This window comes from Onthophagus taurus, chromosome 6, assembly GCF_036711975.1.
Source record: "Onthophagus taurus isolate NC chromosome 6, IU_Otau_3.0, whole genome shotgun sequence".
Lineage (NCBI taxonomy): Eukaryota > Metazoa > Arthropoda > Insecta > Coleoptera > Scarabaeidae > Onthophagus > Onthophagus taurus.
The window spans coordinates 31,213,011-31,226,500 of NC_091971.1; the positions used below are offsets into that span (position 1 = coordinate 31,213,011).

Below are 13,490 nucleotides of genomic sequence, written 5' to 3' on the forward strand. Positions count from 1 at the left end.
TTATTTTGCTCACAAATTTTATCTGCCGTACTGCCCTTGTTCCCAAAGATGATGGGTGTTTGGTTTAAGATCTCTCTGTGGCCGTCGACATTAAGTCTCGACGCTCCGGTTCTTTTAGAGGAGATTCACTTTAATGTTCCTTCTTATGCTACTCGATCACCATTTTTGTTCAGACTACCTGCTTCTGGATCCAGTGCGCATGCCGGTTCACCTCTCTTGAGACTGATGCACACTTGCAATGTTTATTGTTTCAATGTTGATTTCTTTTGTAATTCAATGATGTCGTTTAAAAAATCCATTTTAACTTTAAGTATTTGTCATTAGTTTTTTCTTTGTAAAATTAATTTACTCAATCGAAACACATTCGTTTAGCATATTTAAATTGATTCCTTGCGGATGGTGGGGCAGAAAAGAAAAGGAACAAAAATGGTCCTTCCTTATGGTCCTTATTATTCTGTTTTTCTATCCGCGTAATATCGATGATTATGTGGACCAAAGTAGTGTCTGTGTTTATTTTCTTTTCTGTTTCGTGCTTGCTGATTTAATTCCATTTTTTGATTCATGCTTTCGATGTCTTTTTTGTTTTTTTTTTCTTTCTTATATATGTAGTTTGTTTTTTCATTTGTATTATTGTAGTGGACACTTTTTTGGGATTTTTCCTGTACGTGTCCCGAATATGAATAAATAAATAAATAATAAATAAACTCACGGGGTTAAAAAATGTTGTCTGTTGTTAAAAAACATTCACAACACGTATATAATAAACAGGTTGTTTCAGGTTTTTGTAACAGGACTTTAATAGTCGATAGATCTTTTAAAATTAACACAAAAACTTCATATAAACATAGGTCGACAAACGCTTTGTTTTGGAGATACAGGGTGTTCAAATTAAATTTTTAAATTTATTTTTATTTAATATTACACGTGTATTTCAACCGATTCTTTTCAAATTTGCTACACGGAGGTTTTTTGGCATGAGAAATACGATTATGGAGTCCGTTTTACTATAGTCGGTCGTAACGTATTCTTTACGGATTAAAATAACAATAACTTTTCTAACAGCATCTTTGGCTTTTTGAATAAAAATTCTTATTCTGTGTACTTTTTAAGCAAAAAGGGCACTCTTATCAAAATACGCTAAAGTTTATCGTTTTCGAGATAATCCGCTTTTTATTATTCGATACCGACCAATGTTTTTAGAGGATAGTTAAAATAATGTGTGCCATGGAAACAAAGTAGGTAAATTAAGTAATGTTTTAGTTTATTACTGTTTTTAATCTAAATAATAAAAGAAAAAAATTAAAGAAATTGTTGAAAATGTAAAAAATTTTGCTTGCATAATTCTGACAGACGAATTACTTATCGAGTAATGATATTTAAGAACGGTCTTATATCGTTTTTAAGTCTCTTATGTCGATTACAAGCATTCCTAATCCTATTAAAAGTTCATCCCTTGTGGGACCAGGTGTCTCATACAATTTTCCTTTCAAATATCTCCACACAAAAAAGTCTAAAGCATTAAGATCTACAGATCGTGGAGCCATGCGACTGGTCCATCACGACCAATCTATCTTGCAGGAAAATGGTTGTCTAGCCAATTTCTTACTACCCTACTATGATAAGCTGCACAATCATCAAGTTGAAACCAGGCCTTTCTTCTCAAAAGCTAAATTAATGTCATCCCACATATTGGCATGTTCAGCTACCAAAAATTACAAGAATGCCACAGCAGTTAGTTGTGGTGGCAAAAGTATGGCCCGAAAAAATGATTATTATAAATACCTACCCAGACGTTGACACTAAATTCATGTTGGAAGTTTCGTGGCCGAATTGCGTAGGGATACCAAAACATGTAAATTGTGAAAGTTTACAATCCCATGTCTTGTGAAACACGATTCATCGTTCCACATTACATTATTTAAAAAATGTCGATTATTGGCTGATGCTTTAGCAAACCACCGATAAAACATTAAACGCCGTTCTTCATCGCCTGGTTGCAAGCCTTGCAAGGGTTGTAAATGATAAGCATGTCTATGATCATGTTTTAAAAGGCGATGAACACGCGCCCTCTTCTAAACTCTTCTAACACTCGAAATGGGGTCTTTGTCGAACTCACGCAAAATTCTTCATCTAAAGTTTTTTTGCTGTTCAACATTGTCATTATTACGATCTACCTGTCATTATTTAGCCCTTGTTCAACTAATTATCTATCACTTTCACAAACACAGAAGAATGCGGGCGTCTGCTATGTGGATATCTTCTCCTATACTCTAGGGCTACTTCTGCTGAATTTCCATTTGTAAACCCATAAACAAAATGAATATCCGCTAACTCTTGGTTAGGAAAAATTTAACACTGATCAACAACTACTGGTGATTTGACACTTGATGCAATAAACTAAAACATTAGTAAACTTACCTACTTTGTTTCAATGGAAAACATTATTATACCTATCTTTAAAAATCCTCTAAAAGAATTGGTCTATATCGAATAATAAAAAGCGGATTATCTTGAAAACGATCAACTTTAGCGCATTTTGATAAGAGTACCGTTTTTGCTTAAAAAAGTACCGAGAATAAGAATTTTTATTCAAAAAGCCAAAAAGTATACTGTCAGAAAAGTTATTGTTATTTTAATCTGTAAAGAATACATTACAGAGCGCCCTCTACCGGCTATAGTAAAACGGACTCCATAATCGTCTTTCTCATTCCAAAAAACCTCCGTATACCAAATTTGAATAGAATCGGTTGAAATACACGTGTAATATTAAATGAAAATCATTTTAAAAATTTAATTTGAACACCCTGTATCTCCAAAATAAAGCGTTTGTCGACCTATGTTTATATGAAGTTTTTGTGTTAATTTTAAAAGATCTATCGACTGTTAAAGTCCTGCTACAAAAACCTGAAACACCTGTATGTTCTTTTTTGACAACTCTAGAGCCACGCACTATTTCATCAGATCTAAACATTCGAACTTATAGAACAGTACATGAAACAGAACAAATAAATGTGCTTTCACACATTCCAAAGCGTTAAAAAACATAAAAGAGAATCATACGATTACAAATACGACGAACGATAATATGTGTCAAATGGGATGACAATGCAATAGTGGCTTTATAAAGTAACCACCACATCTAAAAGATGGTTTCTAAAAGGATAAAAGGAGAAAACAAAAAAGACATCACACAATTAAATTTGATTAAGAGATATAATGAAGGAATGGGAATCTTTTAGATCGTCTTTGTTTTAGCTACCGACCAAAATTGAGACAAATTTCGAAAGCTGCATTTCGTTTCTGCCAATATGTCAATAAAGACGATAACATGTAGAATCTAGACGCACGATTGCATTGTGTTTGGTAAAAGTAAACAGTACACAAAGAAGAAGAAAATTCCTCCCTACAGCATCAGCAACCGCATGTTCTGAAGAAAGGATAGATGAGAAGCGACTTCCCAAACAGATCCCAAAGTCGAAACAGGATGGTTGTAGGAAGGGAGGAAGACCAAATATCAGCTGAAGAAAAGGAATATAAGGAGAATAGATGATCGAGTGAGAGGACGCTGAAGATCTGTGGAAGAGACCAGTGAAAGGAATCGGAAGATGTCGGAGAACGTTTTGAGCCAAAATATAGTAGTAGGAGGAGATGTCAAGGTAGTTCTAAATTTGATTGATAGATAGTGGACATATTTGATTGCGAACAACAATAAAATCAACCTTAATTATCTACATCTACTCCATCTTTTGCGAGAATTGTAAACGAATGTACCGATGTTCGCGCTTCTTTTATATATAATACATTTTATTTCTTAAGATTTTGTGTCCATATTCTGTACGACAAGATGTTACGTAATCCCGTTTCTATTCTTTATGCATTTAGTTGTCATTTCGAGGTCCAGATGATCACGTCCAGATTTCCATAAAAACATCAAACTGCTTTTATGATCCGATTTTTGTTATATTTTATAGTCTTTTACATAATAACATAACCTAAATTCCTATTTATACATAGAATTATAACCCGCTTCTCTTTATAGACAGCGAGTAGAATTATTTAAAATTTATAATACATTAATAATTTTCTTATTTTGACTTCTATAACGGCGGCTGACAATGGGGAAATCAGAAACCGGTATCTAGCCCATCTTTTAATAAATTTATTTCTCAACAAGTCGATACATTGAAAAAGTGCAAGTATATTGGTGGATTTTAAGACATTATCTTAAACATCCAATGTACTTAGGTAGATATATTAAACTTTGAGTACTATTGAAATTTAAATCCTTGGATAAAACTCGATCTTAAAATAAATACACCCCGTCCCTTTTTAAAACTCACCTAAAACCTATCAGTATCAGCTGGAAAGTAAATATAACACTCGAAACTCGAAAGGGTCCTTCCTTCCCGCTTTCACGCCTCCGGACGTTTCGATAAATATATACGATTTCGTTCAAGTATACCTCGTAAAATCTTCAAAATATTTACACATTTTTTCTTTTTCTACTTTATATGCTTTCCTTTTCTGGCCAACACACACAAGTACGAGTACGGGATGGTGATACATTTTCGCACCTGGATAACATTATAGCATATGATGGGAAGCAATATTTCAACCAGGAAATCGACGACAGCGGAACGTTACGAAAAGACCCCCTTTAACAACAAGAACCCCCTTTACATCCCACCCTTCAGCTCTTAAACGTAGAAAGACTGACTGATGGGGGTTGAAATGATGAACGCCATCATCTTAAAGACGTAGAAGGGCTAAAACCCCAGCCGAGAGATGAGAAAGTGAGATAGAAAGGAAGGAGATGATGGCGAAACTAAAGTTTGCGGTGCGGAAATTGATTGTGATAGCGTTTAAGAGGTCGTTGAATTTAAAACCTCGACGTAATGATTGATTTATAAAATTGGATGTTATCTTTGTTTTGTTTTATACTTTTTCGTTGATTTAAACAATGTTATAATAAAATCGTTATAATAACATTATTACTTGCTACGTTTTACATAACTAAAAGTGTTTCAAAACAATCTAAACTATTTACATATGTAAATAGGTTTGTAGGATGTCATCATGTATTTATGGATGACTAACTTGGATTTCCATATAAGGTGGGTAAATTGGAAACGATTACCGTTTAAGGAAAATCGAATTAATAACCGTAATTCGTCCCAAATTGCTAAAATTAATAACTAAACCGGTTCAGCGAAATAAAATTATAAACTTAATTTTCAAAATTTAAATTTACCTCTTTGATCCATAATTCCTTTTTTAACAAATCCTTTTATAACATTAGCACTGAACCAATTTTCTTTTAATTATTCACATTTTAAATTTACATAAACTCATTCCCACACAATTTTGTTACAGACATATTTACCAATACAAATCAATTGGTAACAGTCCATTCAAGGTTGAAATATAGGAGATAGTTATTAAAAACTCACGACTTTCTGTTTTTGCGCGATAACAGAGGCCGTAATTTTCATAACACGTGCCAAGTACGAGTCTCGCGAACCGAATGGGACTGAACTGTTTCGAGCGAGTTCCAAGGTTTTTGAGCGCGCTTCTTGTGCGCGTCACAGAGACATGACAAAAAGAGAAGAGGGGATATAAATTGTATTTATTTTTTGTATACAATTTCATAATCAACATTTACTAATCCAAGAAGTTTGGCACATTTTAATGTTAATACAAAATTTGACCTATAAATGTTTTTTTAGTTGTGGGTGTTTTAAAATGTCAAACTTGAACGATTAAAACTTTATACTGCAAAGCACTGCTTTTTTATTTGATAATGGATTCTAAAAGCAAAGACCTTTCTTAGTTAATATTTTAATGGCTTAAGATTTATCGGGTCGTTAATTTCATAATAAAAAGTTTTACAGGTAATGAAAATCGATTGTAAAAATTGAGCAAGCCTTTTAAAAAATTTAAAAAGGAATTTTTTTATTGAATTTCTTCATTGAAAAATTTTTATATAAATTTAATTTTTTTATATTTTCTGAAAATGATGCCATCCTAGAGATCAATTTTTTATACAACTCATTTCAGATAGTGATGGGCACCATCGAATAAATTTGACTATCGAATAATTACTAACTGAAGAATTCGAACTATCGAATAAGAGAGAGAGAGAGAGAGAGAGAATATATCTTTATTCGGCTATGGACGTGCATTTGTACATAGGTGAAAGACCTATATATAGCCGTAGAACATTATTACAAACTACAATTTAACTATAATTTTTAATAATTATTTTTCATTATACAGTGCGTTTCAAAAGTTACGGATAAATTCGATAAAATTATTATAAACAATTTATGAAAAAATCGCTGAAACGAGTCTAAAGATTTAAATTTTTTTTAAATGGAACACCCCATTTTTTATATCGGAATTTGAAAGAGAATTTTTTTCTGAATTGAGGCGGTAAGAAGCAAACGGGTGTAAGTGACCTTTTTTAGACAAACGAGTTATGTGCATAGACTCATTCCTGAAGTAATTATTTATTTGGTGGCAAAGGAATTTAAAATCAAATTCGCTACCAAAGGCGGCATCTATGCATTGATAGAAAAAATACTGAATGAAGTCTCTCAATTGTTTGGAAGCAATGGGATATATGAGCACTTATATCCCTCTGCCTCCAAACGTCACCGTTCCTAATAATTTAGACAGTTAAAGTGTGTGTTTACTCCCGTATAAATGCGTATTATGGATGATTAGTGATTAGTTTAATGGACGTAAATAGCCAAATGAATATGGAACATTTTGATGAAGATGGTGAGTACACAGAAAATTAATGCATTTTTTAAGAGTTTGATTATATTGAGGTTATGAAATTTTGATATGGTTTTCTATATTATTTTTTACAGTCCCAATATTAATCTTTAATTTATAAAACTGATTTACTGTTTGTTTTATGTGCAGAATCTCTTGACGATAGTGATCTAGATCGTGATTATGTCCCAGAAGATGTACGGACTTCTACATCTGAAGCTGAAACAGACGTCGGCAACCAGCAGATGAACAGAAGCAGAAAAAGGATCAGAAATGAATCTTCTTGGGCACGGAACAAAGCAAAGAAGTGCAGGAATAGTGGCGGCGAATATATTGATCATAGGAAAGTGTTTAAGGAGTCTAAAAGCGTTCACCAGCTAGCAGGCCATCGATGTCGATATGAATGTAGTAGTTTTTCGGATGAAGATCGTCAACAAATCTTTCAAGACTATTGGAATTGTATTCATGGAATCTACAAACGGCATTTTTAAATTCCTCTATGCAAACACTACTACCTGCCAAAAGAAGGGCAGAAGTTGAGCCGCGTAAACAGGTTAGCGTCAAAATAAAACTACAGGGTAAAAGAGTTTGCAAACTATTTGTGTTGAAAACTTTGAACATAAGCCAAAAAAGGTATGACAATTGTAGCATTAATTTAATTTGATTTTAAAACGCCATTTATTAGTTTGTAAATTAATTATTACCCGACATGCTTTGAGTCCGTGTACGTGACAGTCAGTATTATTATGTTGTTTTATGATAGTAGTTGTAAGCTTTGTATTAAGCGTGGAATAAATCAATATTCGAAGAAATAATCTTTAAATGCACACTTAACCCTAATAAGAAGCTCCCCAAGTCTTACAATATCAGGTGTGAGGTTAAAGGTGTGCAAAAGATTAAATTTGGAAGAAACGGTAGAAACCTAACCTCAAAAAAAGAAAATCCGTTATGGCGGAAGCGAGAGAAGGTACGAGTTCTTACCCGCTCAGAAATTTTGAAGATTTCGAAGAAAGAGTAATTATGGACTCGAATAACGGGTTGGAGAAAGAAGATTCAAATTTGGCTGGTGATAAAGTCGATATGGTCGCACGAGAATTGGAATTAGTTAAGAGAGAAAGAGATCTGATGCGGAAGGAGATTGAGCTTATGAAGAGGGAAAATGAATTACGCCAAGCACCTTCCCCTTCACCTAAACCGCAAACAAACATTCGGTTAATTGGTGATTTATTAAGCGAGTTCGATGGCATAGACAATAACTTTGACCGATGGCAAAAACAATTCCTTTTACTATGCAATACATATGAATTGGATGATGGTTCTGCTAGGATTTTGATGGGATCACGTATGAAGGGTAAAGCACAAGCCTGGTTTCAATCAAAACCTGAATTTCTAATGAAGGATGTCGGAGGAATTCTAAGAGAAATGAAAATAATGTTTGACTGCCGACCGAATCGAATGGAATTGCGGAAATTATTCGAATCCAGGAGGTGGCAATCGTCCGAAACCTTTTATAATTATTATCACGACAAAATAATAAAAGCAAATCAGGCCCAGGTACCAGAAGAGGAGTTGTTGGATTATCTCATCGACGGAATTTCAGACCAGAGTTTACGAAATCAAGCTCGAATGCAAAGTTATGGATGTTTGGAAGATTTGGTGCAAGGATTCAAGAACATTACCATGGGACCACGTACCACTTCTAAACCAGTTGTGAAAGAAGTACCAAAAAGCACCGGAAAGGAAAACAACAGAGGGGACCAAAGGAGGATTTCCAGATGTTTCAATTGTGGCAGAATGGGTCATCTTGCGAATGAGTGTCAACAAGCAAAACGAGAGAGGGGCTCTTGTTACCAATGCGGCGTTTTTGGACATTTAGTTAAGAATTGTCCGGCTAGGAACGTGTCGACTGTTGACAATTATGGATCTGAAGATGAGTTTTAACGTAACTTGATCTACCAGATAAATAACCGATCCATAACATTATATACTTTGTTGGATACGGGAAGTCCAATTAGTTTCATTAAAGAAAAATTTGTAAAGAATTTCGAGAAATACACAACTGATTCAAATAAATTTTGTGGTATTAACCAATCAAAGTTAATTATTAAGGGGTCAGTAACGGTTGATTTGACTTTCGATAATTGTACAAGAGAGATACTTTTGCTTGTAGTGCCGGATAGTACGATGTCGTCTTGTGTTGTATTAGGTAGAGATGTTTTAAAATTGTTTAATTTACTTTTGAGAAACGAAAAAATATACGAAACTGAAACCGAAGCCATCCAGGCGATAATGAATATTGATATTATGTATGATGACTCTAATAGTTTTAGTGAAGTAGATGGTGTTAAATTAAATAACCAATTACCTGAGCAAACCAAATTAGATTTTAAGGCGTTATTTATAAGAGAATACCTGCAACCGGAAAGACCTGAGAAACCTAACGTAAACGGCGAATTGAAGTTAATAGTTAAAGATTCTAATCCTTTTCATTATCAGCCGAGACGCTTCTCTTTTTGTGAAAAGAGTAAAGTAAGACAGATCTTAGATGATTTATTACGTGATAATATTATTCAACCAAGCAATTCTGAGTATGCTTCACCAATTGTACTAGTTAGAAAGAAAAATGGAGAAATCCGTATGTGCATTGGTTATCGTCAATTAAATAAGATACTCAGTAGAGATAATCATCCATTACCGCTTATCGAGGACCAAATATTAGCACTGCATAATAAAAAGCATTTTTCCCGGCTAGACTTAAAAGATGGATTTTTCCACATAGATATGCATCCCGATTCTGTCAAGTACACTGCGTTTGTTACTCCTCTGGGTCATTTTGAATATCTGAAGATGCCTTTTGGTTTAAAAGTAGGTCCTTCTGCTTTTCAGAGATTTGTTTATGACGTTTTCAAACCATTAATCGAGAACGGAGATGTGTCCATATATTTGGACGATATACTAATAACCAGCGAAACATTGGAATATCATTTTAAATTGTTACGGCAAGTTTTGAGGTTACTAGTAAAAAATAGAATGACTCTGAGATTAGATAAATGTGAGTTTATGGCTTCCCAGATTGAATTTCTAGGATACTTAATAAATGAAAGAGGTATTACACCTACCGAAAATGGTATAAAAGCAGTAGAAAACTTTCCTGTACCACGTAATGTCCGGGAATTACAAAGCTTTGTTGGGCTTAGCTCATACTTTCGAAAATTCATTGAGAAATTTTCAATTATTGCTAAACCATTGTATGACCTTACAAAAGTTCAAGGCCATCTATTAGTTTGTAAATTAATTATTACCCGGCATGCTTTGCGTCCGTGTACGTGACAGTCAGTATTATTATGTTGTTTTATGATAGTAGTTGTAAGTTTTGTATTAAGCGTGGAATAAATCAATATTCGAAGAAATAATCTTTAAATGCACACTTAACCCTAATAAGAAGCTCCCCAAGTCTTACACAATGTTTTAAAGAACAGAAAACCTTCAGGTGTAGCTCCAACTGACCAACGTGGTAGACACATCCCAGCAAATAAGATTTCAGAACATGATATTGGAGTAATAAAGGCCCATATTCGGTCATTCCCGAAATATTCAAGCCATTATTCACGAAACAAAAATCCACAGACAAAATATCTCTCAGGCGAACTGAATATTCACAAAATGCATACACTTTTTTTGGAGTTTTGCCATGAAAATAGTATTCAACATACTGTTAAGGAGAGTTTTTATAGATTCATTTTTACAACGCAATTCAATCTCAGTTTTAAACGGCCTCACACTGATACGTGTACAACATGCGATGAACTTGAAAACAAAATAAATAACGATCCTAATGCCGAGGTGGTGAAAAATAGTAAAATCCAGATCCCAAGATGTTCATTTACGTAAAGCGGAGAAAGCTAGATCAGAAAAAGATGATGCCAAGAAACTTGCCAAGGATAATGCAACTACTGTAAAAGCAATATGTTTCGATCTTGAAAAAACTTTCCCCACACCTGTACTAACCTGCAGTAAAGTTTACTATCTCAGGCAACTGTGGACGTACAATTTTGCAGTGCTTGATCTTGCTAATAATCAAGCCTCAATGTTTATGTGGCACGAAGGTGAGGCATCGAGGGGATCCCAAGAAATCGGGTCGTGCCTAATTAGGTATGTTCAACAACTACCTAATTCAATAGAACATCTTATAGTATTTAGCGATAACGCAGGCGGCCAAAACAAAAATAACAACATTATTAAATTTTGGAGGCATATTGTTCAGACAACATCTATTCAGAGAATAGACCATAAATTTTTGATTTCTGGGCACTCTTACATGGAATGCGATCAAGACTTCGGGATTATTGAAAAGTCCAAAAAAAAACCAATATATTTTTGTTCCGGATGACTGGTTCAACGTAGTGGCTCATGCAAGCCGGAAGTTTACAGTTGTAAGAATGGCAATTGAAAACTTTATGTCAGTTCAACCTATGAAAAAAAGCATAAAGGACTCTATTCCAGGGTTACGCAATGTTCAATGGTTCCGACTGGAGAAAGATAAACCGGATACTCTTTTATACAAGAAAAGCTTTGAGGACATGGACTTTGTTGAATTTGATCTAAGAAAGCAGAAAAAGGGCCGTCCAAATACTCATTATGAACTTAGCTTATTGTACCCTACACCACCACTTATAAAGACAGCAAAATATGAAAACCTTCAACAACTTCTTCCTTTTATACCACCCATCTACCGTAACTTTTATACAACACTAAACTACAAAAAATATTGCTTCAACTTGGATAACTTGGATAAGGTAAACAAAATGCTAAAAAAAGTCTTATCGTTAAGTGCAAAAGAGATGTAAGTTACATATTCGGATGCAAAGGGGTGTAAGTAGTAACGTCCCTTTACTTTACTCCCTGTATTTTTAGTACTAATGAATAAATTGAAATATTTCAAAAGTTTAAAAACAGTTAATAAGATACATCAGAAAAGTAAAAAAAATATTTTTCTAATTTTCGGTAGTCCTTGATTTTTCTGTAAGACTATCTTTGAGAGCCTTTTTCTCGACATCGCTAAATTTGCACTTACATCCCTTTACTTCTTACCGCCTCAATTATGTATAATAAATATTAATATTGGTTACATAAGAAAATTTTCGAGAAATATTAATTTAAAGTTTAATTTGATATAAAAAATAGTAGTAGCCGTGCGTAACGCGTAACCATGGCAACCAAATGTTTTGATTTAAAATTTCCAAGTGTCAAAATTCGATTTGAAACAGTGTATTGTCACTAAGTTTTTTTTAATAGTGTAGTCTTCTCTACGGGATTTTTGTCGTTGTTTCTAGGTAAGCACATATAATTCAATAAATGTCTGTGCAACGTTCTGTTGATAAATTTTTGTCGTAGCAGTTCGTGTCTTTCTGTTATTGGTGTGATGTTTGTCCGTTCGTGTAGCTTTTTATTTTGAATGTTGTGTAGTGGGTTATTCGGATGGCGTATCTTTTTGTTATTATCCTTAAGCATCTTCTTTCCGCTTTATTAATGTCAAATGTTTGTTGAGATCTTTGTTCATCAAAAAAGAATAGTGAGAGCAATTTGCAACGTAAATCAACGATCTTCATGTAGACCGCTTTTCCAACAACTGAATATCCTACCAGTAATATGTATTTATATTTTAGAAATAACTCATTATATCCACAAGCATAAAACAGCTGTTATACTTCAAAATAATGCTATACACGACGACCATAATACGCGCTGTGATCACATTGCGATAGCACAGCATAATTTGGCTATTACCTCAAATAGTCCCAATTTTATAGGAGTACAAATATATAACCACCTACCGAGACCGTTGAAATCTCTAAATTTAAGATTATTTAAATGTAAGTTAAAGTTATTGTTATTGGAGCATTGTTTCTATCATTTAAGCGAGTTCTTCGAGTTTAACTTGTAACTGCACGTTTTCTTCTGTTCTTTGTAAGCGAGGAAATAAAGAGATTATTATTATTATTATATTATTGTTTCGGTGCACTGGTAGTTAGGACATGTCCATAGACGTAGTATCTTGTCTAAAATCATACCTAGATATTTGATGTTTTCCAAAGGTCTTAATTTACCATGGTCTGTTGGGATGTAGGGAGAGTCCTTTTTGATGTTGTGGTAAGGTAGTAAGAGCTGGAATTTGGAAGGGTTGGGTTGTAGTCTGCATTTGTATAGCCAGGCAAGTGTCTCGTTGTAGAATGTTTGCATTTCTTTTGTTGTTTCAATTAGGGTTTTTGCGTGGGGGCTAGTGTCGTGTCGTCCCGCATTGTAGGATATATCGATTTGGGTCGAATAGGGAATGGTTTGGAGAAAAAATGTCGAAACAGTAAATATTGTATAGAGTCGGTGACAGAGGAGAGCCTTGAGGAATGCCTTGTAAAGGACAAAACGGGTTAGAATATGTATTGTTGATTTTTATACATAATTGTCGTTCATTTAAAAAGTCAGTTGTGATTCTGATCAGATATGGGTTTATGTCACACGCTGTCAAAAGCTTTGTCGATGTCCAAAAAGACCGCTGCTGTGCGTTTATTTTGTAAGTGTGCTGTCTCAATGTTGTTGAATAAGATTGAAAGAGTAATCGGTGAAAATAATACAGAATGTATTTCTGAAGATTAAATTTTATTTAAAAATTTTTTTGTTCTCAACGACCGGTTTCGATTATTCTATAATCGTCT

The 13,490-nt window shown here is 33.9% G+C and overlaps 1 protein-coding gene across 2 annotated transcripts in view; it reads right to left on the reverse strand.

Moving 5' to 3' along the window:
- LOC111416713 (uncharacterized) overlaps nt 1–13,490 on the reverse strand; it is a 134,639-nt gene that overhangs the window by 54,660 nt on the left and 66,489 nt on the right. Inside the window, exon 1 of one of the 2 annotated variants that reach the window (XM_071196886.1) lies at nt 5,252–5,531. The exons of the other annotated variant lie outside the window; for it this stretch is intronic. Within the exon in view, the coding sequence (XP_071052987.1) occupies nt 5,252–5,264 (13 nt within the window). The 5' untranslated portion in view covers nt 5,265–5,531. Of the gene's footprint in view, nt 1–5,251; nt 5,532–13,490 lie in introns of those variants that run through there. 2 annotated transcript variants of the gene reach the window in all.